Below are 26996 nucleotides of genomic sequence, written 5' to 3' on the forward strand. Positions count from 1 at the left end.
GTCCGCTGCCAGGATGCCCACATTCCTACCTGCTCCCTAGTCCTCACCTCCAGTGCAGTTTGGCCCGTAGCGGCCCAGTTCACACATCTCACAGGCTGTCCCATGGAAGCCCTCTTGGCAGCGGCACTCCCCACTGCCCAGGAGCCTGTCTTGGCACTGCCCGTGGCCTGAGCACACACCTCCCAGACCCCCCGGGCACGGCTCACACAGTGTGCCAAAGAAGCCGGGGCAGCAATCAGGCACCTGCAAGGAGGGGTGCAAGGAGAGGTCCGGCACAGGCCAGGACAGATGTCAGGGGGAAGGGAAGGTTGGGGCAGGCAGAGGTCATCTTGGAGCCACAAAGCCATAGCGCAAAGCAAGTTGGACCCAGGGAAATGGAGCCCACCTTCTATAATCCTCCCCATGGCAGGGGTGAGGAAACAGAGTCAAGCAGGGAAGGACTGTGCTGGATCCCATCGAGAGGGGCAGAGCTGGGCCCAGATGCTGCCCCTGGGGCTTGGTTGATTGTGTCAGCTCCAGGCTGAGCCCCTTTCTCCCTCTCCCCATCTCCACTCCCAGAGCTCATGGCCACAGGGACAAACACTGGCCTCTCTGACCTGGACCTCTCTCCCTTCCCCTTCCTCTGGGGCTTGCTTCACTGTCCTCACCCTAGCCCCAGCCTGCCTCTGCCCTTGAAATCTAATCCAAGCTCCTCCCCTGGGCCCCGCTCCCACCTCCTTCTCTCTGGTCAAAGACTTGGGAGGGTGCTTCAGGGCAAACCTGGATCTTCTTGGCGCATGTATAGGAACAGCCTTGGGAGAAGGAGTAGCCAGATTGGTAGACACAGCTCTTCTTGGGGGTGTCCTGGAAACAAGGACAGGCAGGAGGGTTCAGCTAGTGGCTTGAGTAGGGGCAGGGCAGTGAGTGGAGGGGTAGAGAGCCGGACTACAGGTATCAGTGGGTGAGAGGGACAAACACAGGAGAACAGAAGCATCAGGGAGGGACCAAGACAGACAGAGCTGATGAGCAGAGGGTGGGCAGGATCAGGCCTGGCACAAGGTCACCGGCCTCAGCCACAAGTCCAAGTGAGGCCTCCTCTGGGCAGACCTGTGCCCAGGCCTCCTGGCCTCTCCCAGCAAGTGGAGCAGCCCACACTGTTCCAGTTCCCCAGGCCTGGGTGAGCAGAGCTGGGCCCCGGGGGCTTGGACAGCTTGGCAGCAGTGAGAGCAGGCAAAGCAGGGACCGAGTTGTGCTAAGCCCGGGCTCACCTCTAGCTTGAAGCCCTGAGTGCAGCGGAATTTCCGGGTGCAGTTTATACATTTCTCCTGGGGGTTGGGAAGGCAGAGCGTCAGGGGGTCCTGTGGTGGGGCCCCCAAACCCACCTTCCTTCCTCTAGGGCAGGCTGACAGCTCTTCCAGCCCTGACCTAGTGCCCCTGCCCCCCAGCCAGCACCTCCCAGCTCTGAACTGCCCGACTGTGATCCTCTGTCCCCCGCCTCTCACCCGCAGGGCCTCAGCGTGGGTGTGCAGGCAGCGGCTTGAGCCCACTGTCAGGACCCCTGACAAGCCGAACAGTGAGCCACCAGGGGCCTCCAGCAAAGGGCCTTCCAGTGGCACATGGTTCACCTCAGGCTGGGGAGTGGGATAGGAGGCTGAACCCACCCCACCCCATCACCACCCTCACCTCGGGAGCTACAAGGCCAGGGCTGGGGGTGTGTCCACAAATGGGGGGCTCTCCCAGGATGGGCAGTCCCTGGAGCAAACGTTGGAGGCTCCCAGGTAGGGGAACTCCAAAGAGAAAGGGTCTTCAAGAGCAGGGTTCCCTGGGGTAGGATCTCCTTGTCCCCCAAACCTGGCCGCTATGGTTGTAGAAGACGAGCCAGTGGGCGGGGCCCAAAAGGGAGTTGCGGTGTCCCCCCCTCTGCAGGGCTTCCACGGAGAGCGCCTCCCCCAGGACCACGTGGTGTCGTACTGTGTCTACATCCTGAGGGAAAGGAAAAGTTCAGGGGGTTCCAGGGCCACCAATTGCCCTGGACAGTGCGTTCCTCCCCGTGTCCGTTTGCCGTGGGACGGCAAGCTCCGGCTCAAGCTCCAGGCCTTCACCCTCCTCCCTCAGCGGCCCCTGTCCCAGTGACCTCACCAGGCTGCTTCTGTTGCCCTGGACCTCCAGAGAGTGGTTTGTGGGCACAAAGATGGTGTAGGCGGTGGCAGCCTCAATCTGGGGCACCAGCCCGTGGTGCTAGGGGCAGAGGGCCGGGGTTAGGGAAGGGCATCATCGCCCTGAGTCTGGACCCTAGGAGCCAGCCAGCCCCCTCTGCACCTGGGGGAGGGCACCCTTGACAAGCTGCTCCCCTCTCTCTTCTTGATCTTACCTGCAGCAGCTCCCGGAAGAGGCGGAAGGCAGGCACCGAGTCCAGTCGCTGCAGCAACCCCTGCCCAACCGGCATGGCCCCTTTCGGAGGCAGTAGGACCTGGCAAGCAGCATGGGGGGCTGGTCAGTATGCCACTGCCTCTCGGCCTGCCTGGGAATTTCCCTGCGCACAGCCCCTCCAGGCATACCTGACTGAGGACATGTAGGACACCATTGGTAGCGAGGAGGTCAGCCACGTCCACACTGGCGTTCTGCACCCAGACCCTCTGTAAGGCAGCAGGCAGAGCTCAGACACAGGTGGACACAGGTGGACACTTACGAGTGGGTGCAGGACCAACAGAGAGGCTGCTGGGCACACAGTCGCCCATTGGTAGCCTCCAGCCTGGCCCAGACACCCTCAGACTCCAAACCCATCAGATGGGCACACAGACTCTTAGCAAAGCCCATGTGTGAGAGACAGGGGTGCACATGCAGACAAAGAGGAACAGACAACCCCTGGCATGGCAGTCACTGCCCAGCAGCAGAAGTGTCCTGAGCACACCCTCTGAGCCTGGTCCTGGGCAGGGCGAGGGGGCCCTGATCTTGTCCCTTGGAGTCCCTGGTCTGGGAAGCCTGCAGCCACTCAAATTCTCTTCCATGCCCCACATGGTCCCCTCTGTTGCCCAGAGTTCACCACATACCCCACTGATGTTGTGAATCTCCCAGCGTGTGGTGGGGCTCAGGGTGGCCACATCCTGCCCGCCCAGCCGGGCCAGCTCCTCCTCGGAGAGGGAGCCCTGGAGAAAATGGGCCCTGAGGGGGCACAGTTTGGGGGACCATGGAACCAGGTTAGTGTAACCTACAGAGACCCCTAGGACTGGGCTCCACACCAAGGGGTGGACACATGCCAGGCTGGGTGCCTCTGGGGAGGGGCTGGGTCTCCCACAGAAGACCCCTCCCGGGGCCTGGCCCTGGCTGCCCACCTGACCAGTTGGGGCAGCATCCTTGGCTGCAGCCAGAAGGCCTGGTCCTCAGGGCTCAGCCTACGGATGGCAGACTCAGAGGGCACGAGGGCTGTGACTCGGCTGTCGGCAGGAAGAGTGATGCCGGCACTCTGTGCACGCAGTGTGGAGGGGGACAGGAGGAGTGAGGAAGGCAGCCACCATCTTGAGATCATCTGCTCCAAGCCTCCCGGCCTGCCCCCCACCTCTAGCTCTTGGAGATGTTATGCAGTGCCCCTGCATCCAGGGAGGCCTCCTAGATGGGAGCTAGAACCCCAGCCTTCTGCCCTCTCCTACCTTGATCCACTGGTAGAAGACAGAGAAATGGGCATTTGCCTCCAGCTCCTAAGAGGAGGGAAAGAGCTGAGGTCACAGGCCCAGGGACAAACCCAAGTCCCCTTTCCCTCCAGGGCCCCAAGCACTGCCCATTCCCGCCTGAGGTGCGCGAGAAGATTCCTCCCCAGCCATAGGGAAACACTCACCTGGAAGATGTCTCCGTAGCAGCTGAGGCCGTCACCCCCATAGCCAGGGGGGCATGTGCAGACCCGTTGACCGCCCCCCACTGCCCGGCAGGTGGCCTGGGGTGGGGGTGGGGCAGAGAGACATGACCCTCCGTTCAACACGCACGTGGCCAGCTGGACAGCACCCATCCTCCATCTCTCTATTCACCCTTGTCGCCCATGCTCCTACTGTCTCTCTGTCCAGCCACCTGTTCCCACCATCTGTCTCTCCATCCCTCCAGTCTGCATTCATGTTGCTCCTTTGGTGTCCCTGGCTCTGCTTTCCAAGACCACTGAGCATTTGACATGAGTCACTCCACCCCATCGTGACAGATGGGTCCAGGAAGCCCAGGGCTGTGGGACGTCCAGAAGGCTCTGGACCCTCAGTAGAGTCCTGAACTGAGAGCAGGAGGAGCTAGCCAGGCCAAAAGCGTGGCGAGGTGAGGGCTTCCAGAATACCGGGGTAGAAGTGTGGTGGTGTTAGAGCAGAGAGAGGTCAGGGCACAGTGAGGAGCTCAGAGTGACTGCGGGAGCATGGAATGAGGGGTGCTGAGAGCAAAGGTGGAGAGAGGAGTCTGGGCAGGGGCCGGGGCCTTGGTAAGGAGGACTAAAACTATATCCTGTGGGCAAGGGGGTGACCATGGTTAGGATTTGGGGTTTAGAAAGATTCCAATCCTGACCAGAGACAGGGACACACAGAGAAAATGTGAGCACTGCAGCCAAGGCCCCCGAGAACTTCCCCAGGGCTCAGAGCCCCCTCACCCCTCACCAAGTCATGGCAGCCACCGTTGCCCGCCCGGCAGGGGTCGATGGGGCTGCACATGTAGCCGTCCCCTGCGAATCCCAGCTTGCAGGTGCACCGGCTCTGGGGAGGTTGGGGAGCAGAGGGCCCATCTCACCAGGAGCACCCAACCCTTTCCTCCTCCACCCCTCAGCTCTCAATGGACAGTTTCCCCTGGGGAGGCCTGCTCAGACCCCAGAGGAGCTTCTCCCAGGCCCACCCTTGCAGACCCATGTTCCAGATGGGGAGACTGAGGCCCTGAGGGGTGACTGGCTCTCAGCTTGAGTCCAAGGAAGTGATGGCATTGGCAAAGAAGTGTCCATGAAGACTCAGTGGTCCTCTGCTCTTGGGCCTGGGCCCTGCCAGGGCCATTGAGGTTAGCAGTGTGTGGGCAGTTATTTGCCAAGTCAGCCCCAGCGATGGTGGCTCACATCCCACCTCCAACCCTACCATCCGGCTCAGCTGCTCTGCTCCTTCCCACTGACTGCCAGTGTTCACACTGCAGGTGAGTGACTGAGACTGTCCAGATTTCAGTTGCCCTTGTTTGCAAGCTGGGGGCAGGAATCTCAACCTGCTTCTTCCAGTCCTCAGTTCTGAACTTTAAAGCTCCCGCTAAGAGTTCGGAGCTCCAGCTTGCATGCCCATTTGAGTTCTCACTGCTAAGACCCCACAGGCGGGTGGTTCAGACTATTGTGGAGTGAGAGAATAAGGTCCTGAGCCAGCCAGGCCTGGCCTCCCAATTGGCATTTTAGAGATCCTTAAGTGTCAGCCAGCCCTCAGGTTCGCCAGGCCTGAAATGCTTTACATGGAAGGCTCGGGTCCTGAGATCCTGTGAGTAGATTCTGAGATTGTGCAGTTCCAGAGCTGGATTTCCAAGAGTCTAAAGATTTGGGGACATCACTCTCCTTGGGCAGAGGTCTCTTCCTGCTTTGCTCAGCATTGAATTCCTAAGTCTAGAACAGGGACTAGCGTGTAACAAGTGCCTGGTAACACATGGGGAAGCAACAAATGAATGAATGAACTCATTGTCAGAAAATGATGGTCCCAGTGGTCAGTTAAAGCAGAGAACTCATTGCTTTGATTACGAGAGTCCTCATCTCTGAGAGACAGGAGGCACAGTCTTCTGATTGGGAAAAAATGCTGCTTAGACTGGCAGTGGAATGCACCTTCCTTTAAAACTATCATGGCCCTCACATCTCTTCCAGCACATGGCCACTGCTTTCAGATTGTACGACTCAACATTTCAGAACTGGATTCTCATTTGTGCCTGAGTTTAAGACCCTGAGCTTGAGTTCCTGGAGTCAGATGGGGTAGGAGGAGAGTCCCCCAGAACAGAGACCCTCCACCCTGCTGTCTCTAGGCCTGCTGCGCCTCACCTGCCCAGGTCCCACATAGCTGCAGAGGGCATCAGCATGGCAGCCACCTCGCGCGTCCAGCTCACACTCGTCAATGGCCACACAAACACGACCATCTCCGCTCCAGCCTTTGTGGCATGTGCAGTGGTGGGTGCCCATGGTCCCGGGGACACACTCAGCCTGTGAGAGCCATGGATAAATGACTCAAGGCTGCAGGGGGGCGGGCAGAGGGCAACAGAGTCCCACCTTCCACCCGTGGGCCAGGACATCAGGGAAGGGGCCAGACTGACGTTCTCTGAGCAGCCGCCACGGTCTGGGTGGGAGCAGGGGTTGCTGGGTGTGCAGGAGAAGCCATCGCCCTCAAAGCCATCGAGACAGAGACACCTGGGGGTGGGTGAACCAGGGGCTCCAATGAACCTCTGGAAGAGGCTCAAGGCTGAGCAAACCTACAGTTCGGTTGTGGACTGGGCAGAGGGGCAGCACGAGTCCTCACCTGGCGACACGCCCCTGGGTGACGCAGCGGGCGTGCAGGTGGCAGTGCTGGGCCTGTTCTGTGGGCCCACAGCTCCCTGTGGACTCGTTGCAGAAGCGGCCACTGAAGCCTGGGGCACACGTGCCACTCTGGCACACACCCCCACTGCCTGGACGGTTGTCACATAGACCGTGGACACAGCCGCAGTCTGCAGGGAGGAGATGGGAGCCCAGAAACTGAGGCAGGGGCGGGCTGGCTGGGAGCCTGGATGCAGGAGGGGGAGTGCTGGGAATGGGGCAGCCAGCATAGTTTTGACTTCAGGGTCAAAAAATCAGAGGTCATCCCAGACTTGATGGGGGTGCAGAGGAAATGGAGGGGGGAACTTCTTGCTTTGAGTCACCCCCTTCTAGCTACCCTGCCCCCAACACCACCATCAGGAAGTTCTTCTGTGTGTCCAACCTAACTCTGGCACACTTCAGATTAAATGACATTTCTCTTCCTGGCATGGGTGAAACAGGGATCTATTTCTGTTCCCAAATCCTCCTCCACTCCCTCTGGCCTTCACCCTTCCTCCTGGGGCTCTGTTCCCCTTCTTTGGAGTCCTAAGTCCTCTTCCCAAGCAGACCCTTTTTCTCCATGCAGGCAGCCTGGGCTAAGACCACCCACCTTCCTGGCACTGGTCTCCGTGCTTGTTTGGGTTGGAGCAGATGTGGCAGGCGATGCCCTTGTAGTCTGGGAAGCAGAGGCAGGCCCCATTGCCCCGGACCCCATCACTGCACTGGGGTGGGCAAGAGGCAGGATCAGTCACACAGAGGGGCCTCTCCACACCCTCTCCCCCAACACCCCTCCCCTCCATGGGCTGACTCTGAGCTCTTGCTCTCCCCAGAAGCCCTCCCCCTGGAAGACACCTTCCAAATCACTGATACTGCCAAAGAACCAGCCCCTAAAAGGCACCTGGCCCTGGAGGCTCCATGGGTGACTTCTGCTCAACCTAGAACCACATAACTGCTGTGTTCTTCCATAGCCAGGTGCTAAAGAAACCCTGATATTACAAAGCGCTAAAATAGAACACAGGAAAAAAACTACAGACAAATAGCCTTTATGAAAATAGATACAAAAATCTATCTAACTATTTCTAATTAAAATAGTAAAAATAATTGGGTCCAGCTTCCACTGCCTAGACGTGAGGAACCCAAGGCCAGAGACAGGCAGGCTTGGCTCAGACACACAGCCAGTTACTGGCCAACTCGGGAGGGAGCCCCTGTCTCCCCGACACCTCACCCCAGGGCAAGAGGAGACTCACATTGCCTTTGCCATAGCAGGGGTTGGAGAAGCCCCCAGGACACTGCGCACAGTCAGGCCCAAAAAACCCTTTGCAGCAGCCAGGTTTCTGTAAAAGAATGTGTCTGAGGGTCCAGGAGGGTCATGCCATCCCCACTGCCCAGGCTGCTTCCGCTCCTTGGTCCCATCTCTAGAGCAAGGGGGTGGGTGAGGCCCCTCTGTGACACCTTTTCCACCACTAGAATGCACCACAGCTCTCTGAAGAGGGCAGCTCACTCAGCCCCAGCCTGGGGGCCCCAGAGGAGAAGGCAAGTGCCCTAGGTCACGAGGGAGTGAGCACCCATGCTCAGGCTCACCAGGATGGTCTGGTTGCAGTAGCGGGCACAGCCCTTCTTCAGGACGTTGAGCCCACTAGGGTCATAGGTGTAGACACACTCCTCAGGGAAGATGTCCTGGGTGGGCCGTGCAAGGCTGGTCAGCAGGCGTGGGTCCTGGGCTGGCCTTCTTTGCCAGGCTGCCCTGGTCAATTGACCTTAGCTCCCTGGGTCCAGCACTCCCATCCTCCGTGGGTCGAGGAGTGCTGAGGTTCCGGGTCCAGCCTAGCCTCCCAGCCCCTCCTCCCCACCCTGACCCAGGGCAGAAAGCTTGCTAGGCAGTCAGAAGTCAGCCCTGAGGGCTGGGCCCAGGGATGCCTACCAGCATCACGCTGTTGGGGGGGCACGTGCTGGTGTTCAGGGCTTGGCAGTCCACACAGGAGCCCTAGGCAGGGCAAGGGGAGGTGGGTTAGTCATGGTTTATTCATTCAACAAACCCTAAGAAAGTGGCATTGAGCTGAGACCTGAGGTCAGAGAAAGAGTCATCCACAGGAGGGCCAGGGGATGGTGATTGGGCAGAGGACAGAGCCAGGGCAAAGGCCCTGTGGTAGGGCAGGGCTCAGAGTGACAGGATGAGGGAATCACAGACCCCAGCAGGGAAGCTGGGGACAGAGGGCCAAAGACACAAGAGTGATCTCAAAGGGACAATCAGGACGACTGCTGAGGGCTGGGGGTGGGGACATCCAGGTGGATCCGTGGGTCTGCACCTGGGCCCCAGAGTCCCCATCAGCCCACCCACACATGTAGGCCTTCCCTTGGGAGAAGAGCCCTACAAAAGCGACGTGGGGGTCTCACGGAAGGCTCACTGCACAGCGTGTGCTCACCGCCACGATCTTGTGCTGCTCTTCGTTACAGTGCTTGGGCAGGATGGGCAGGATGGTCGGGGGCAGCAGGATGCCCTCCAGCATGTGGATCACACCGTTGGCAGCCAGTACATCGACTCTCCGTAGCGGGACCCCCTCAGGTCCCAGCAGGATGCGCCCCTGTGGCAGAGCCCCGTGTGCAACCCATCCAGCCCAGCAGGCCCCAGCCCAGCCCCAGTGCTGCCGCCTCCTCTGCAGCTCAGTGCAAGGCCCAGCCTGCCGGGCCCTCTCGGCTCCCCTCTCCTCAGCAATGCCTCCTGCTCCGGCAAAACTGCTCCAGCCCCCGTACCCTGACCCACATTGTTTCCACCACATGGAGCACCCCCTGCCCACGTGCTCACCCTCCTCCTCTTTGGAGCCCTCCCAGCCTTTTGGATCCCAGGAGAAGGTTTGATCTGTGCCTGCCTCCCATATGACCCTCACCAGGGCCTGCCCACCACGGGGGGCGGAGCATGAAGGCAGGTCTGAAAGAGGCCAAACAATTGGCCAGTTGTCACCAGCCCCTCTATCTGTCCATTCAATCCAGATGTTCATGGAACTCACCTCCTCAGAGATATTCACAGCCAGGACCTGGTTTGCCATGGTGAGGACCCGACCCTTGGAGATGAGCTTCTCAACGGTCAGCTGGGGTGGAGAAGAAGGTGGCCTTAGGCTGGACACCGGCTAGACCTTGGGGCTATGCCCAGTGCTGCCCAGGTCCCTGGGCTCTCCTCTGTGCTATCATAGCCCAGATGGGAGGGGAGAGGAGAAGGGCCCCTGGGAAGACTGGAAACCGAAGATAAACCCCTGCTAGCCCACCAGTGGGTGCAAGCTGGCTGCCCTCCTGGAGGAGGAGCTCTCACCTGGCCATGGCTGTAGATGTGGTACCTCACCAGCTCCTGCAGTTTGGAGAGGCCCTGGCAGGGGAGAGAGGACTTGGCTGCTGGAGGCCTGGCAGGGTGGGGGAGGGTAGAGGCCCTGGTGCCCCGCTGTCCCCAACCCCTTCTCCAAGCTGAGCTTACTGCCGTGAAGAGGTAGATCAGGCGGCCGTCACGCAATCTGTCCACAGCCTCGTTGCTTGGGGCAAAGACTGTGAAGGGCCCGGGCCCGTCCAGGATGGAGGGTAGCCCACAGTTCTGTGGCGGTGGGAGGCAGACTCAGGGAGGCTCTGTGGCCAACCTCCACCTCTGAGCCCTGCCTGGGCCCTGCCACCCCCGGCCCACAGGGAGCTCCCACTGGGAGTAAGGGGGAGATATCATCAATGGGTCCATGTTACCACAGAACCTCAGGATGGTGATGGGCAGGTTCTAGGATGGGAGCATGGGCCTTTGCCCATGCTACTGCAGAACCTCAGATCACCGTGGGGCAGATTCTGGGTGTTGAGGGATCCTGGCCCAAAAGATCAGATGGACTAGGACTTTTCCCCCAAACTCACCTCCAGGATGGTTTCAAACCGGCTGAAGGCCTCAGTGGAGGCAAGGATCTGGCTGATGGTTCTCTGTAGGAAGGGATGAGCATGAGGGCCCCAGAGAAGAGGGTGAGGCTGCTCAGCCCCAGAGGAGAAGGCACTGGCTTACCTTGGGGTCCTCAGGGAGCTCTGTTGGGGGCTGCCATCGCAGGGCAGTGACCACGTGGAAGATGCCATTGACTGCTGGGTAGTTGGCCTTGTGGATGGTGAATGTCTGCTGGGGCTGATCTTTGTACTTGTAGGTGTACTTCCTCTAAGATATGAGACCTCTGACTCAGACTCCATATGCCATCCCTCTGTCCTGAGGCTCCATCCCACCTCCATACCTTTGCCTGGGCTGTGCCCCAAACCGGGACCCCTCTGGTCTCCAGGCTGAGGTTCTCCCCTTACCATGAATCTGTTGAAGGTGACAGTGATCTCCTGCCCGGCCAGCGTCCACCACTTGTGTGTGTGCTGGGTCCCTAACTCCTCCAGTATGTGCTGCCCTGCAATGATGTGCTGTTTGCAGAGCTGCTGGGCAATGGATGCCTGTGAGCACAAGGGGATCGGGGTGCTCAGTGGATCCAGGGTCGGTGGTCCTCTTCAAGCCACCCCTGCCCAAGGAACGGAGGGGACAAGATGCCTCCTAGGCCTCAGTTCCCCAGAGTGTGGACTGGGGACTCTCTAGGGGCCCTGAAGCTTAGGGCAGGGTCCAGGGAGGAGGCAAGGGCCAGAAGCCAGCTTCTCAATGGGGAGGGGCTCACGTTCATGGTCCTGGGGAAGATGGAGGAGATGGATGGCACCAGCACAGTGAATGGGCCCGACGTGGTGAGGACCTCCCGGCAGCCCTGGTCTGGGGACCAGGAGAGGGCACATCAGAGTGGGTCTTGGGAGACCCTCAGGCATCAGTGCTAGGTTTTGGAGAGTCGGAGTAGGGGCATTGGGTCTAGGTCTAGGGTAGATGGGGGGCATCAGGATCTGGAGGGGGCCAGTTCCCACCTCCATCATGTGCCCCACCACAGCCCACTCTCTGCTTCCACAGCTCTTAGGCAGAGAAACAAGACAGCTCTGCAGAGTCTGACCCTCCCTCCCTGCCAGCAGAGCTGGGTGCAAGGGGCAGGTCACAGGCAGGTGGTGGGGGTCACACACCCAGCATAGCGAGGGCAATTCTCAGGCGCAGGAATGCCGTGCTCGTCTGGCTGGCCTTCTGTACCTCATGGAGCAGGTGTCCGTAGCAGGCACGCCCATCCCCCACCTCACCCTCTTTGCATACACAGCTAGGGGACATGGGTGGAAGTGGTCAGGGCAGGGGGTGTGGCCAGTCCCCACCTCCTGGCCCTCAGCCACCCATCCTCATAGGACCCTTGAGCTGAGTGTGCAGAGGTGTGCATACTTGCTCCTGCCCAGCCCACCCTCTCTGCTTTGCCCCTGGTGCCCACCCCGAGACCCATGTGCCCACCTGGTCTTCCCATCGGGGGTCACCTGGCAGGTGGCTGACCGGTCACAGGAATTGGGGAGGCAGTAGGCGAAGCAGCCCGTGGAGGCATTGTGGTTGATGCTGACCAGGCCTGGCTTACATGAGCAGGAGGCCTGGGCCACCAGGCAGGGACAGGACAGTGACACCGTGACCATGAGAACTGCTGGCGTCTGCAAACCCTCAGATCTCTGCTGGGCCCCCACAGCCACCCTCTGAGAATAGGGCTGTCATCCTCTTCCCCTTTTACAAATGGGGCATCTGAAGCCCCCAGGAGGCCTGTGATTTGTCCAGAACCCCACAGCCAGTGTGGGCGGGTGGACCGTGGTGCAGGCCCAGCTCAGCACCCTGGCTCACCTTGCCTGGCCTCTGGTACAGACACAAGGTGGAGTTGCTGGGGCAGCCACCATGGTTGGCGGTGCACGGGTCCTGAGGCAGACACACCATCCCATCACCATGGTAGTTCTCAGGACAGCGACACTCTGCCTGCCCCCTGGGGCTCACCGAGCACTGGGCCAATGGGGAGCAAGGTGATGGCCGGCAGGGGTCAGGGGCTGCCAGAGCAGAGAGAGCAAGCCCAAGTGAGGTGGGCACCCAGGAGCCCCATCTCGCCCATAGCTTCTACCAAGATGGTCCAAAGATGGGGTGAACAGATTGATCTAGACCTTGGGGATAGGCCCCTTCCCCCACCTCAGGGACAGTTCTCCCTCCTTGTAAACAGCCAGATCGCACTTGCGGATTAACAGGATGTCCTCCCAGAGCCTGCTCGTCCTGAGTTGGGGCCCCCAGCCTCTAGGTCACTGATTTACCTCGGCATTCACTGCCCTGCTGGGTGTGACCAGGCAGGCAGCTGCAGGTGGGGGCTTCTGCAGAGCACTGGGCGTTCTGGGGACAGTGCAGGGCCTGGCAGACGGGAAGCTCTGAGCAGAAAAAGGAGAATATTGCAGTGCCTTGAAGCCCCAGGTTGCGGAGGAACACAGGAGCAAAGTTGCTCTGCCCAATTTGCTGTGTGACTCTGGCCAGGGCCTCGACCCCTCTGGGCCTCTGGGCCTCTGGCAATGGAAGTCTCAGATGACACCCCTCCGCCTGACTATCCGTGTGCCTCCTCTACTTAGAAAGAAATTAGGCTGTGGACAGAGGTCCTGCTGAGGCTCAGGCCCCATCCCTCACCCCATCGGCCTCTCCTGCTCTTATCACTGAGCACTCGCTGCCCCAGCAGCACTGCTCACCTTGGTCACAGCGGGGTCCAGTGTATCCAGCAAAGCACAGGCAGCTGCCATCCCCTAGCGGCCCATGGCGGCACACGCCATGCACACAGCTGCATACTGGGAAGGACACACAGGGACAGATGGGACCCAAGCCTCAGCCAGGGACACACAGGGACATCGAGTCCCTGACCTCTGCATTTCTAGAACTCAGTTCTAGCAGGTAAAATCTCAAGAGTACAGAATTCAGGTGTGGTGGAGCTGAGGGGAGGCACCTGGCCCAGCCTGGGGTTTAGGGAGGGCTTCCTGGAGGAGGCCTCCAAGAGCAGTGTGTGCAAAGGCTAGAGGTATTATGAAGCAGAGTTCGTGTCCCTAGAGGAGAAATGTGAGGCTGAGGGGCTGGGAGGGAGGTTGGTGGGGCTGGTTATAGGGACCAGGTCCCCACAGGCCCCCAGGTGGACACTGGCCCTGCCCCCCTGCCCTGCCAGTGCTTACCTGACTGGCAGTCAGGCCCAAACCGGTTGGGGTCTTGGCAATCCTGGCAGGCTGAGCCACTGAAGTTTTCCTGGCAGAGGGATTCACCAAGTCAGTGTGGCCTCTCCTCTGCCACCCACCCCAGCCCTGACCAGCCCTTACCTGGCACACACAGGTCCCGTTCCTGTCTATGCCATCCAGGCAGGTCCCATGGCCGTTGCATGGAGTCTTAGCCCCCCCAGGGCACTCTGTGGACCCCCAGAACTCAGCTCTGCCCCAAGAACTCTCGATTCACCCTGACCCCAGCAGCTCTGGCAGCCCCAGACTCAGCCCCTCCTCTGGGGCAGCCAGAGCCAGACGGCCAAGCTGTGTGGGCTCGGGGTGTTCATCAAATGAACAAGTTGATGGGGTATGCAGGCAGAGGCTGCAGACGGGAGGCCAGGAATAGGGCTGGGGTGTGAGGAACAAGGCTGGGACCCCTCCCTCCCCCGTACCGTAGCACTGGGACCCCCAGTAGCCAGGGCAGCAGGCCTTCTGCACCACATCCTTCCAGCACTCCAGGCTGCAGCCGCTCATGGACACCAAGGAGTCCCCCAGCTGCACCTCGTAGCTGGGGACAAAGGGTGGGCAGGGCGATGGGAGGGGCCCCCCCTCTGCAGCCCTACCCCAGCCTCCCCACGCTGGGTTTACTCCACCTCCTTTCTCTCTGCCTGGCCCAGAGATGAGCACTGGGTCTGCGCACAGTAGAGCTCAATAACCACCGCCCGCCCCTGCCCCCTCACTCCTTCCTCCCTGCCTACGCTGCCCACTGGAGGGGCCAACAGACACACGGGTAAGTGAGTCCCCGTCCTCGCTCCCCAGGCCTGCCAGACTCCCACCCTACAGGACATTCCTGGAAGCGGCAGGGATGGGGAATGGGGTCCACACCGGCAGTCCTGTGATATCTTCCCTGGGAACTCCCGAAGCCAGCCTGGGGGACACGTCTGCTTCTTGATGATGGGGCACAAGGTGCAGGGCATGTGAGTGACAAACTTCGTCTTCACGTCGCATCGTCTGGACAGAACCTGGGCCACAGGTAGGGTTTGGAGTGAGGGGCCTAGACCCTGGACCCTGAACCCAGTCCGGACTCTGTCCCGATTGTGGCAAGACCTAGCACCCCTCCCCAGGCCTTGGTTTCCCACCTGTTCGGTGGGGATGCAATGAGGACAAGGAAGTTCCTGAGAGACTGGGGGAAACCTGCCTGTTGCAGGTCGTCACTGCCACAGCATGTTCCTATGTCCATAGCCACATACCTCTGCCCAGGGCCCCAAAAGCATGCCCAGAAGCCTGAGAGTCTATACCTTCTGACACAAAGAGCATCCAGCCATTTTGTTCCCAGCCCAGCCCATTTATATGGGAAAACTGAACCCCGGCTGACAGCCCTCATGCAAAGCCACCCAGTGACTGGGTGCAAATCAGGGACTAGAACTTGGACTCTCAACCTAGTGCTCATTCTCACTTTTCATTTAAAAATAAACTTTAAATGACATGGCTGACACTGTTTGGGAGGAGAACATGGTGACCATCCCCAATTCCCGGGCAGAGGCAGGACACAAATTTTCAGCCATGCACCATGGGGCCAGCTCTCCAGTCATCGCTCTGCTCTGAGTATACGCCCGCTGTGCTCTTGAATGACACTTTTAGCAAGCCCAAAGGTCCTCTCTGCTGCCCTGGGGTCAGAGACCTAGGAGCCAGCCCCAGACCCTAGATGCTGACCTGTGGGAACAGGCCTGGGCAAGGGGTCTGCACACATTTGGGCCAAGCAGTCCCATTCCCTGAGCCCCGACCCCAAGCCTGGCCCCTGGCCTCACGCAATGGCCGGGGCCCAGGGATCCCCTGCCTATCACCGGACGGGCAATGCAGGCAGTGAGGGAGCTGAGAGGACCCAGGCTGAGGTCCAGGTGGCTTTCCAGGTGAGGTGACAATTGACCTGGGACCTGAAGGATGCATGAGAGTTGGCCAGGGCCAGTGCTCCTAGCAGAGGGGACAGGAGAGGCAAAAGCCAGGAAGTGGGAAGGAACAAACAACCGCATGTGACAGGCAGAGAGCAACCGAGGAGAGGCTGGAGAGGGGCTGGGAGCCAGGCCAGAGAGGGGAGTGGGAGTCAGGGGCAGCCCCGTGACTCAGTTTCTGTTTTAAATGGGCCCTTGGGCTGCGTGGAGAACAGAGGTGGGGGCAGGGGAAGAGGCCATCACCTGAGTGTGCCAAGGAAGCACCAGGCCTGCGGTCCCATTCACTGGCCCGCCGTGCTTCCGACGAGTCCACCACCACTGGGGCTACCTCTATGGCAACAACATCCCAGTAACCTACAGCACTGTGCCCTGGAGGGGCGGTAGCTAAACTTGAGGTTGTAAGCGCAAGAAAGGGCCCTAGGAAGGTGTGTTTTGATGGAGGAGAAGTTTCTGGGACCAGGGGCATGGCCTGGAGAAGCTAAGATGTTCTCATCTAAAAAATGCTGAACACACTGTGGTCCAAAGGGAGCGCGCCTCTTCCTGAACCACATTACAGATGTGTGGCTTCTCAGAGCACGAGAAAAGGAGAAACTGGGCCTGATGCTTTCTTCTGGTGACACCAGCAGCCTCTCTGCCACTGTGATTTGGCCTTCTCTGCCCATGCCTCTGCGGTCTGCAAAGAGGGAAGTTGCTGCGAGTGGCCTCAGGCCGAGCTGTGCGGCAGGGGGCTTGTGGTCTCATTACCCACTCTGAGGCTCGGTCTTTGCTGAGCCAGGGAGCAACTAGGAAGTTGGGTAACTCCAGGGCTGGGCAACTGCTGGCTCAGGGCAAAGGCTTGGCAGGCGGCTGGATCCCCTGTGGCACAGCTGCCAGCCCAGCCACCACTGGCCCAGGGACCAGCTCTCAGATGAATGTTGGTCAGCCCTAAATACGGGCTCAGGGGGAATGAAAGAGCACTGGCCTCAAGCTTGGGCCGAGCAGGGTTCGATGAAGTGGCGGGTAAGTTACGGGCACGGGAGGAAGCCGGAGCCTTGGGTCCTTTGGTGGATGATCATGCACAGGATGTTGAGCATGTAAATGTGTGTGAAATGGTGATGGATGGATAAGCCAGCTGTCAACTCACACTTCTCTCCAGGGACCACACTAGAGGTAGGCACTCAGGTCCCCTCCACCTGGCAGCCTGGAAGGAGCATCAGCAGCCCCAGCCCTCAGTCTTGCTGTTGGTCCCGCTGGGCGGGGTGAGGCCGGATCATGGCCAAGTGCTGAATCAGATTCCTTTCTTCCTGGGGGCACCTCGGGACTCGCCGGAGCCACGCGGGTGCTGTCCCCCTCCCTGTCCCAATCCAGAACTGATTTTGCAACGTCTGCTTCCCACAGAGGCGCTCTGGGGAAGTTGGGCAGACGCGAAGTGTCAAGCTTGTTGTGAGAAGGTGGAAAAAATTCCCACAAGCTGGGGCCCGGGACCCAGAACCCAAACTCCCCCAGAGAAGAAGGGCCCCTCAAACTGCTTTCCCCTGCCCCAGATCAATGCTCCTCTGCTTTCAAACTCCAGCTGGAGACCACAGGCTCTACCAGCACCAGCACACGCCGTATGCAGAGGCAGTGCTTGGTAAAAGGCTGTTGAATGGACAGGTGCTAAGACCCCCTCCTCCAGGAAGCTTTCCCTACTCTTCTGCCTGCGCCTACCTGTGTCTGAGTCCTGTTCCTGCCCCTCACTGGCTGTGTGAGCCAGAGGTCATCCCTTCCCCACAGAGCCTCAGTTTCCTACTATTTACGGAGGGTCTCATGCTACCTGGGGACCCGGGAGGGCTGAGTGATTGAGCATGTGTGAGAAGCGGCCAGCACTGCCGCGTCCCTATCCACAAGAGCCGTTGGGACCCTCTTCCCTGGCCCAGGCTGTCTGAGACCAGCCCAGAATGTAGGCTTAGAGGTGGTCAGAGCCATAGGTCTCTGACGGGAAAAATTCCCGGCCTCAGGCCCTTTGTTGACACCTGTTCCCAGAACATAAGGAGGTGGCAAGGTCTTTGAAATTCCCTTCATTGTACAGATGGGGAAACTGAGGCAGAGAGGGAGAGGAACCTACCTGCAGGGCTCAGCTTGGGACCCTTGGCTTTTCCACCATCACTGTCACCTTTTAGCCTCAGATCTGCCTGTCCCCAGCCCTGACCTGGCCCTGAAGCTGGTGAGGCCCCTCTCCCTGCCCCATCTCTGAGGGACCATATGGATACAAGAGAAAGAGCCTGGTGGTGGCAGGGGCCTAGCTCCCTGTGCTGGTTCTGCCTGGCAGCGGGATCCTGGGCGAGCCCTTTCTCTCTCTGGAGTGCAGTTTGCCTGTTAGTGAGATGAGGCAACAGCAGTTGCCTCAAGAATCAGATGAACTTAGCCTCACAGGGGAGGGTCCCTCACCGGAGGCAGGCCCCAGCCAGGGGACTCTATCTCCATACTCAGGGTGGGAGGCTCTTCTAGAAACTCCAACAGGGACAATGTCCCTCCTATGGGACCTGGGTGGAACTACAGACAGACAGACTGGAGGTGGCTAGCACACATGGACCTGAGAGTCACACACCAGGACCCTGTCTGCTCCTCCCAAAAGGCTGGATAGGGAATCAGAGTGTCTGGAGCACAGCTCCAGAGTTGTCCTGACCCGTCTCCATCATCCTGGGGCCTTGGCTTTCTCAGGCGGAGAACAGGAACGCTGCCCTAGATCAGTGCCCCAGGGGCTGTGAGGACTTGAGGGGAGAAGGCCTGGTGTGCCCAGGGCTGCGCTCTTAGGCTTGAGGGTGTTATTGCTGGCTGCTGTTGACCCAGAGGAGCTGGAGGTAAGTAGACGTCATTTTGCTTCTGAGTACTTTCAGGGCTGGACACAGGCACACACACGTGCACACACACCCAGCACACACACACATGTTCCACGTGAGTCAGTCTGCCAGCCCCATGAGGGTTGGGGGTGAACACATCTCCAATCCTCATGTCAGGGCCACACAGAGACCCCGCCTCAGTCTGGGCAGGAAGGGCAGGAGGATGGGCCTGGCTCTGTACCCCTCACCCCAAGGCTGGGGAGCCCTGGGATGGCTGCCCACACCACACAGCTGGCCGGCTGGGCGCAGTTAGAGGAGAGCAGGCTGATACACGCCTGCTACCCCAAACTACCAGACACGGACCTCAGCCTGCAGAGGTGGGCGTAACAGCCTGGCCCTCTGGTCCTGCCCCGTGAAGGTCAGACAAGTACCAGCTGCCCCATGTGTCCCCAAGCAGATTCATGCCCAATCTGTGTACACTCCCTCCCTGCTCCCACCACTGGACGGCTGGGCCTGGATACCATGCCCCTCTGCAAATGGCTCACACTCACCTTCTGCCCCATGACAAAGCCGGAGCCTGCTAGGCAGAAGGCCAGGAGGCTGAGCAGGAGGCCCCGGGGCCCTGCCATGGCCGATGGTGGCTGGCGCGCGTGCTGTCCAGGACAGAGTCGGGGCAGCCGGCGTGGGGAATGAGCTCTAGAAGGCAGGCACAGGGCGAGTAGGCGGGATGGGGCAGGCAGTCGCTTTAAAAGCAGTCCGGAGGCCCCGCCAGCTCACCCCCACAGGAACCCGCCAGGATTTCCTCCTGCGTATCAGCAGCCTGCAGGCGGAAGGGAAGGTGCTGGCCACTGACCCCAGCATGGATGGCCTGGGCTCTGCTCGGGGCTTCCTGACCTGGGACCCTTCTCCTGGCATCACAGCCTCCAAGCCCACCATTAGCTACAAGCCTGGGGTCTATCGGAGATAATTCCAATGAAAACTCTCCTCCCGAGGGTCTGCAAGCCCAGCATATTCCATTCAGAGGCTCTGGGAGGCTCTGGCGGTTGCGGGTAGGGCAGCCCCTGAATCAGGTCTGTCTGCCTCACCTCTCCCACTGCTGAGGGTATAGGTGGGCCTCCTGCTCCCTGCCAGGCTCTGTGCTAAGTGGACAGCGCATCAGACCACTCCTCCTCTCACCTGCCCGTCCGCCTCCACCACTTGACCCGCACTGAGTCCCTGCACCCCCCTTCTCCACCAGTGGGGCCTCCTCAGTGGTCTCCCTGCTGCCAGTGCCCCTCCCTCCTCGATCCGTCCTCCACTCAGCAGCCCAGGCACCGAGGCTTCCCACCACACGCCAAACCCCTCTCCATGCCAGGCCACGGGCCTCTCTGACCTTGTCGCCTGTCCACCTCCTCACTGCTCCAGCCATGTGGACCTTTCTACTCCTTAACCATGGGAAGCGAGCTCCTGTGGTGCTGCTGTTACCCGAGATCCTCTCACACAGACTCACCACAAGGTCGCCTCAGGTCAAAGGTCACCAGCCTTCATTTCCTTGTAGCACCAGCCACCAGCTGACACTGGTTTATTTAGTTCATTTTCTGTCCCCCACCAGAATGTCAGCTATAGGGGAGCAGGGACGGTGTCTGGCTGGTTCACATAGTAGATGCTCAATACTGATTTGAGGAATGAGTGAATGAATGAAGGCAGTTACTTTCATTATCCTCCTATTACTGGGGGGAAAACTGAAGCTCCGAGGGGCTGGGTAACTCACCTAAGGTTGTTCAGCTCATCAGTGTTAAGATCCACAGTCCCAGGTCTGCTCCCTGCAGAGTCCCCCACCATAGGTCCTGTCCTCATGGACCCAAGCTGAGGTCGGCTGTCACACATCGGGCTGCAGGATCTGGAACAGTAACCCAGGTGGTGAGGCTTCTGTGTGCCAGGCCTGGGCATGTGGACCCTGCCTCTGGTCAACATCAGCCTGTTTACAGATGACGTAACTGAGATGGAGAGAGGCAGGTGGCTGTTTATAAAGGCCTTTGATAAAGACCTCATTGGAGGACCTCTTGTCACCTGGCTCCTCCCCCCACCAGCTGGAGGGGCCCTGGAGCTGGTGTTTGAGATCTGGTGGCGGTGGGGGGGGGGGTTGTTAAGTAGGGAGACTCCCACCTTGGTGGCTCTCCTCACAGACTTCCTGAGGGCGACAGGTCCTCCAGGTGAGGATTCCACTCCGCTGGCGCAGAAGGAAAACTGAGAAGCAGCAGGCCTGGGAGCCGGGTTGGCCACTCTACCCACCTCCCCACAAATCCTGCCAATGACCCCGTGGCCTTGGGCTGAGGCTCCTGACTGGGCCTGGATGAGAGAGGGAGGCTGAGACAGATGAGGGAGTGGGGCTCAAGGGCCCTACTCTGGGGGTGGGAATGGTGTGAGGAAGGGTGGGGCATGAGGGCTGAGTCCCCAGGAAGTTCCAGGTCCTACCTGGGCAGGGCTCCCTGAGGCAACCCATGTCTCTGAGAAGGTGAATGCAGACACAGAGGGGGAACGGGGCCACCTCCCCATAGGCCTTCCTCCTTGGGCCATCTTGGTGAGATTCCCCCCCCCACCAAACCCCACACAAGAAGCGATCCCAGATGCTAGGCCCTACCCTCACCACAGGCTGTAGCTTCAGGTGGAGCTGGATCTGAGTGTGACAGTCCAGACTAGTAGGAGGCAGAAGGGCAGTGAGCCAGCTGGCCAGCTTGCCAGGGGTGCCCTGTGGAGTTTCACTCTCTTCTCGTGTACTGAGGCTCATGGTTTAGCCACAGCCAAGCACGGCCCTGTCCAAAGGTGCCCTCGCACCTCCCCGTCCCAGGCTCCAGTGTCACCCACAAACATCTGGCCCTGGGACAGCTGCTCCCTTTGCCTTTCATGCCCTCCTGCCTCCTCCCTTTCTCCGAACATCTCAACTTCCTGCATCTCTAGGGCACCCTCTCTCTCTCAGGCCAACCATGCCCTGGGCCAGTGCCCTACTGGGACCCCAGTGACCCTTGAAATAAAAGACCCAGACTGTGTCAAACTTTGCTTTATTGGAATAGAGAAAATAGGCAACAGGAATCACACTTGGTGCTGGCAGCTCTAGGTCCCCTGCCCCCACCCCTCTCAGCCCCAAGGCCTGGGGGCCTCCTGCCCCCACTGTGCTCTCCCATTTGTCTGGACCAGGAGAGGCCCCCACTTTGGAAAACTGCACAGGGTGGGAGCTTCTAATGTGCATTTTGCTGCCAGCTTCACGATTAGCAGCAAATGCCCACAATGACAGCTACATCCACGAGACTAGACTCCACGTTTCAGGAAAGGACGCGTAACAGAGTAAATCAGACCCACAGTGCCACATGTTAACAACGGTCTCATGACAAAAGACACAACACTGGTGTGCCTGGCCATGTCGCACCAGGGCAGGCAACATACCACGAGAGGCTGACAGCACATGGAGGCCCTGGAGGGGCTGGTGCTGTCACTCCCAGGATTAGAAAGAATCAACTGAACACGTATGTTCACATTCTCTGGGAGGACACTCAGATGAAGGTACCAAAAGAGAGGGGAAATTACTTTAAAAAGAACAGAGAAAGCCTGCTCCCGCCCTGCGTGGATGCCAGGCTGGACATGGAGGGCGAGGGCTGGCTGCACCCCGGGCTAGCCGGTGAGCTCAACAGGCAGCTCCCGGCCACACAGGGCCTCCCACTGGCGGGCCAACAATGAGATGAGCTTCTCGCGGCTCTCGGCACTGGGGACAAACACCTGCCACTGGACCTCACGGCCCTGGCCAGCTCTGGCCGGGCCACCTGGCACCTCCCCAAAGTGGTCCAGGGTGACATTGCCCATGAGGTCCTGGCCCTGTACGTCATCAAAAACAAGGGTAAGAGCCTGTGGGTAGGTCTGGTAGCCCATGAGCACGCGGTCCAGGTCCCGGACACGGCGGCCGTCGTCCAGCCGGTACCGGTCCCTCTGTGGTGGCTCTTTGGCGAACTCAGGCAGTGGGTAATGGACAAAGTCCTCGTCCAGGAGAAAGATCTCGGCACTGGTGAGCAGGAGCGTTTTGGGGCGCAGCATGCCCCTGCAGCGCCCAGGTGGTGGCGTGCCCACCTGGAAGGCCTGTATGTACAGCAGGATGCTGAGGGCCGGTGCCTTCTCTGGGTCAGCCATCTTCTGGGCCACGATAAATGTCAGGTCCCCAATCTCCTCTTCGCTGGGGTAGGTGAACTTGACGCGGCTTGAGTGGATCAGCTCATAGTTCTCCATCTTCCCTGCAAAGAGAGACGCCCACCAGGGCTGGAGCCTGCAATGGCCTGCGGTGGGGCTGGGAGCACCAAAGGCCCCAAGCCACCCAGAGACAGCAACATGAGCTGCTGTCAGAGGTGAGAGAGAGCACTCTAGGCCCCGTGCCTGCGCGGAGACCCACAGGCCAGCAGCCCAGAGCAGAGCTGACACTTGAGATGCGTCTGCCAGATGGTTGAGGGTTTGGGTGGGATGGAGACTCTGCCATGCAAAAGCCCACGTAAAACCCCCAGAGGCTAAGCGAGAAAAGAGAAAAAGTGAGACAGAGGCAGAGAGGGTTCTGGGACACAGAGAGGTGCCCTGGGGCCTGCTGCAGCCCTTGGGATTGGTGAGGAGGCCCACAACGTCAGCCCAGGTGGCCTGTCTGCAGCCTGAGCTGGGTGGGGGTACCTGTGGTCTTGTTCCCAAACTCGGAGTAGAAGTCTTTGTCAACAGGCTCAGGTGAGGGCGTGCGTTCCAGAGAGGAGAGCACAGCCATGAGGTGCTGGAGGAAGCAGTGTGTCAGATAGCTGTCCCGCGTCAAGCAGGTAACCACCTGTACTGGAGAGGAGCCTGAGGGAGAAGAGGTTGGTCAGGGTTGCAGGTCGCCACTAGCCCGTCCTCGTCCCCGCCCCTGGAGCCATGCCTACTCTCCAGCAGGTCAGCCTGAACCTGAGGACCACAGAGCCAGGCCCACGTGGGAAAGCATCAGGGGCCTGGGAAGACGGACATTTCTCTGGCCGGAAGGGCTGTGACATTTTTCTGGAAGGGGATACAGAGGCATTAGGGAAAGAGCTTGGCTTTCTCTCTTCAGGAAGTGTGAGTCAGAAACATCCTGCCCATAAGGCCAGGGCCGGCTCTGCCCGCCCGGCTGGCCCTTCGCTGCCGCTGCCCCCGCCGCCCGCCCCAGGCCCGGGGTGATTCTGCACTCTCAGCAGTTCCTGAAACGGCTTCCGCTCGCCCCGCTGAGGCATCTCGCGAGCAGAGATAACTCTGGCTGTGATAACGCACCCACATGTGGAAGGTGGAAGCCCACTAGTGACGCTGGCCTTCACCCAAAATAGAACAAGGCAGTGGTCACTCACCCGTCAGCCGGAAATACTGGTCAAAAAGCCCAACATTGACTGCCTGCAGGTCGCTGAGTTTTAAAACAAAACACTGAGAGATGTGGAAGGGACTGTTGTTGTAGTCAGTGTTTTTCTGATGCCAGAAATCTGTGGAGAGAAAGGGACTGAGCATGGCGGTGGCTGTGCCAGGCAAGCATGAGGGTCCCAGGTGCACAGCTGTGGCCAATAGGAATGGGTCCCCTTGGCCAGCCTGGCCTGTTGAGGCCTTGCGAGGAGCCACCATTGCCTCTATACACACAAGGCCTTAGAGCAATGCATTCTAGGATCTGACCCTTGCCTGGCTCAGAGGTCACCAGAAGCCCAACAACAGGCCATTGGATAAGGCTCCCAGTGAGGTTGCAAAGAGCAGAGGCTGCCCAACCCTCCTTGTCACAGCCAGTTCCTGGGCTTTCACGCTTGGCCCTAGGTCCCTCACCATAGCTCCGGGAGGCAAGTGCCATTACCACTGCTCTTCCTCAGACAGGGGATTCTTGGCCCAATGCAGTGGAGTCGCTGCTACCTGAGGCCACCCAGTTGGCTCTAGAGATGGAGCGCAGGCCATCTCCTTGGGCAAATGCTCTGAGCTCCTGGGTACCAGCAGGCCTCAGTGCCTACCCTGCAGTGGCTCGGAGAAGTAGCGGCGGAGACCGTCGTGCAGCACGAAGTACACGGCCTTGGTGGAGAGCAGCACGCAGGCAGTCACCTCCAGCCCCGGGGTCTGGTAGAACACCACTGAGGACCACATGAGGTGCCTCAGTTCCTCGTTTTCAACCTGGACACAGAGGGGCTGGGTTTGGGCCTGCAGCAGGGCAGGTATGGGCAGGGCACACACCTTCTCTTCTAGACTGTGCCTGAAAACAGACCTCTGGGTAGGGCACCCACCCATCAGCCCTGCTGCCCTGGTGACACACCCACAGCTTGGATGGGAGACCCAGAACCTTCGTCATATCTTAACTCAGGCAGAGAGGAAGTGAGGGGCGGGAGATGGGTGTGCGGTGGGGTCTGCCTGGGGCCCGAGGCTAGGAGTGGCCACAGTAGGAGGTGGTAACACAGAGGACAACCAGAAGACCTCCTGACCCAGGTCCTCAACACTGTGGACAGTGGAAGCTGGGGGAAAAGCCAGCACAGTGAAGTCCAAGAACCTGAGGCTGACCCCAGGTGAGCCCTGCCACAGCCCCCAGGACTGACCGTGCCACCCTCCTCCATCCGAGTGCCAGCCAGCGAGACCAGTGCCCAGGCAATACCTCAGCAATGCTGCTGTGGAAGAACTCGACGATGGTGCTCCCCCGCAGGCTGGCAATGTGCTGCAGTGATGGGCAGGCGGGCAGGTGTGAAGGGATCTGATTCTCCTCCGAGGCAGACTGGATCAGGTGCTCGCTTGGGTACTGGGCCGGCAGCTCAGCTTGTACTGGGGCCTCTACTGGGGGCGGGGCCTCCACTGGAGTCTCTGCTGGGGTCTCCTCTGGGGCCAAGGCCTCTGCTGGGGCCTCTGCGGGGGTCTTTGCTGGGCCTGGGGCCTCTGCCAAGGCTGGAGCTGGGACTTCCACTGGGGCTGGGGCCAGGGCTGATGCCTCCATGGGAGCTGGACCTGGTGCTAGAGCCTCTGCCGGGGCCTCCTGGGGACGCTGGTCATTGCTGCATCTCCCAATGCCCCCAAGAAACACCATGTTAGTATGTGGTGAATCTCCCAAATGGAGACTCACAATACACGTGCAACCTCAGAGCGTGAGGGGGACATGTGCATCACACGCCACCTCAGGGGTCACCTGGGGATTTCATCATCAAGTTCCCTACGGGAACATAAAAGAGCAGAGGGAAAGGGCCCAGGTCCTTTCTCTTGGGATGGAGATGGGCAGATGGGGGCAGGCAGGTCATCTGGCACACCAGGGCTGGGACAGCCAGATACATATGGCCCATGGACTGAAAACTCATTTTGAGAAGGTGGTAGAAGTATCAGAAATGCCACTCCAGGGGCTGGTCCTGTGGCCAAGCAGTTAAAGTTCCATGCGCTCTACTTTGGCAGCCCTGGTTCACAGGTTCAGATCCCAGGCGTGGACCTACTTCACTCATCAGCCATGCCGTGGAGGCATCCCACATACAAAATAGAGGAAGACAGGCACAGATGTTAGCTCACACCTAATCTTCCTCACCAAAGGAAAAAAAAAAAAGAAAAGAAATGCCACTCCAGAGGCCAGAGCACAAACCTAGGTGCCCAGGGCTGGGACCTGAGTACACACAGAGGTGAGGGCCAAAAACTCTAACTGCCCTTTGGTTTGCCTTTTGGTCCTCCTGAGGTGGCCCAGGCCCTCACCCCACCCAGCCACCACTGTACACGGCCACACTGGTTTCACTGGTCTGTTCCAAGCACAAGATGCAACAATGCTCAGAACCCTTAAAGCTCATGGAGGCTAGGGGCCCTGCAACCAGCCTACATGCCCCTGCCTGCAGAGGGAGAGTCCTGTCTACTGGACAGTCCAGCCGCTGAGAGAAACCCCTTGAGTCCAGATCTTGCACTGGGCCAAATGCCCCAAGAAGCCTCTGGGCTGTCCTCCTCCTGTCCTGGGCCAGAGAATGTCTGCTACGGTAAAGCAGGGCACATGCTTTCTGCACACAGTCCCCGCTGTGGGCAGGTCCCAGCAAGGCTTGGGGGTGGCAAGGAAATGGAGACAAAGTGTCATCACTTGAAGCCTCAGCACAGGGACAGGGATACGGGAAGACGGTCACACAGCGCCATCTTGGGCACAAGCTGTTCCCCACCATCTGGAGGCATCAGGGGTCTCTGCGGCAGGCTTGGGACTTGAGCTGGGCATGAGAGGTGCTTATTCATCCAGCAAGAGGCTGGAAGCCCTTTGGGAGCTGGGTTGGAGTGAGAAGGCAGGCCCCAGGAGATGCTGGGGTGGGGACAGGATTCCACTGTCCACCAGGACGAAAGAGAAAGTGAGTGAGACTGTCTCTCAGGGGACAGAAGCACCAACAAAGGAAGGGCTTCCATGTGCAGGTGTGGGAAGCCCCAGCATATATGAAGCTGGGGGCAGGGACAGGAGAAAGCAGCACCCACAAGGGCACAAGGTCCCTCTGGGGATGAGTGTGGGTGTGATCGTGGCCCTGAGGGAAACCCGAGGAGGGAGCCGGGGGGCGGGCAGGAGCAGAGTGAGGAAGAGAGGAGAGCAAGGAAGAACAGGACAGAGCTGCTACCTCTTCCTTCTCTCTACCTCACTCTCCCCCCAGAAGGAAAGGAGTTTGGAATGAGGTGAACACCCAGCTCATACACTCAGACGCTGCTGCTCTCGGCCAACAGGTT

The 26996-nt window shown here is 59.6% G+C and overlaps 2 protein-coding genes across 13 annotated transcripts in view; both read right to left on the reverse strand.

The window, feature by feature from the left end:
- The window catches only part of STAB1 (stabilin 1), a 27352-nt gene extending 8246 nt beyond the window's left edge, over positions 1-19106 (reverse strand). For 2 of the 5 annotated variants that reach the window (XM_070575011.1, XM_070575009.1), the window contains exons 1-38: positions 18875-19056; positions 14462-14598; positions 14029-14144; positions 13697-13782; positions 13556-13625; positions 13085-13180; positions 12665-12775; positions 12213-12409; positions 11841-11971; positions 11531-11658; positions 11146-11234; positions 10793-10930; positions 10512-10655; positions 10370-10432; positions 9957-10070; positions 9798-9851; positions 9499-9579; positions 8917-9075; positions 8415-8477; positions 8075-8170; positions 7741-7827; positions 7104-7215; positions 6459-6645; positions 6256-6349; positions 5987-6145; positions 4599-4694; positions 3812-3907; positions 3627-3674; positions 3312-3442; positions 3030-3141; positions 2538-2615; positions 2351-2449; positions 2119-2217; positions 1831-1962; positions 1482-1610; positions 1248-1304; positions 760-843; positions 48-243 (exon numbers count right to left, since the gene is read on the reverse strand). In XM_070575011.1, coding sequence (XP_070431112.1) covers positions 48-243; positions 760-843; positions 1248-1304; positions 1482-1610; positions 1831-1962; positions 2119-2217; positions 2351-2449; positions 2538-2615; positions 3030-3141; positions 3312-3442; positions 3627-3674; positions 3812-3907; positions 4599-4694; positions 5987-6145; positions 6256-6349; positions 6459-6645; positions 7104-7215; positions 7741-7827; positions 8075-8170; positions 8415-8477; positions 8917-9075; positions 9499-9579; positions 9798-9851; positions 9957-10070; positions 10370-10432; positions 10512-10655; positions 10793-10930; positions 11146-11234; positions 11531-11658; positions 11841-11971; positions 12213-12409; positions 12665-12775; positions 13085-13180; positions 13556-13625; positions 13697-13782; positions 14029-14144; positions 14462-14598; positions 18875-18952 — 4147 coding nt within the window. In that variant the 5' untranslated portion in view covers positions 18953-19056. Of the gene's footprint in view, positions 1-47; positions 244-759; positions 844-1247; positions 1305-1481; positions 1611-1830; positions 1963-2118; positions 2218-2350; positions 2450-2537; positions 2616-3029; positions 3142-3311; positions 3443-3626; positions 3675-3811; positions 3908-4598; positions 4695-5986; positions 6146-6255; positions 6350-6458; positions 6646-7103; positions 7216-7740; positions 7828-8074; positions 8171-8414; positions 8478-8916; positions 9076-9498; positions 9580-9797; positions 9852-9956; positions 10071-10369; positions 10433-10511; positions 10656-10792; positions 10931-11145; positions 11235-11530; positions 11659-11840; positions 11972-12212; positions 12410-12664; positions 12776-13084; positions 13181-13555; positions 13626-13696; positions 13783-14028; positions 14145-14461; positions 14599-18874 lie in introns of all 5 variants that reach the window. The other 3 variants (XM_070575007.1, XM_070575010.1, XM_070575008.1) reach the window with 3 other exon arrangements.
- A 2238-nt stretch (positions 19107-21344) lies between these two features.
- The window catches only part of NISCH (nischarin), a 34738-nt gene continuing 29086 nt past the window's right edge, over positions 21345-26996 (reverse strand). For 4 of the 8 annotated variants that reach the window (XM_070575058.1, XM_008513108.2, XM_070575056.1 and 1 more), the window contains 5 exons: positions 24940-25330; positions 24311-24467; positions 23675-23803; positions 23001-23162; positions 21345-22579 (listed from right to left, as the gene is read on the reverse strand). In XM_070575058.1, the coding sequence (XP_070431159.1) occupies positions 21969-22579; positions 23001-23162; positions 23675-23803; positions 24311-24467; positions 24940-25330 (1450 nt within the window). In that variant the 3' untranslated portion in view covers positions 21345-21968. Of the gene's footprint in view, positions 22580-23000; positions 23163-23674; positions 23804-24310; positions 24468-24939; positions 25337-26996 lie in introns of all 8 variants that reach the window. The other 4 variants (XM_070575057.1, XM_070575051.1, XM_070575055.1 and 1 more) reach the window with 1 other exon arrangement.

The sequence above is a fragment of the Equus przewalskii genome, chromosome 15 (genome assembly GCF_037783145.1).
Source record: "Equus przewalskii isolate Varuska chromosome 15, EquPr2, whole genome shotgun sequence".
NCBI lineage: Eukaryota > Metazoa > Chordata > Mammalia > Perissodactyla > Equidae > Equus > Equus przewalskii.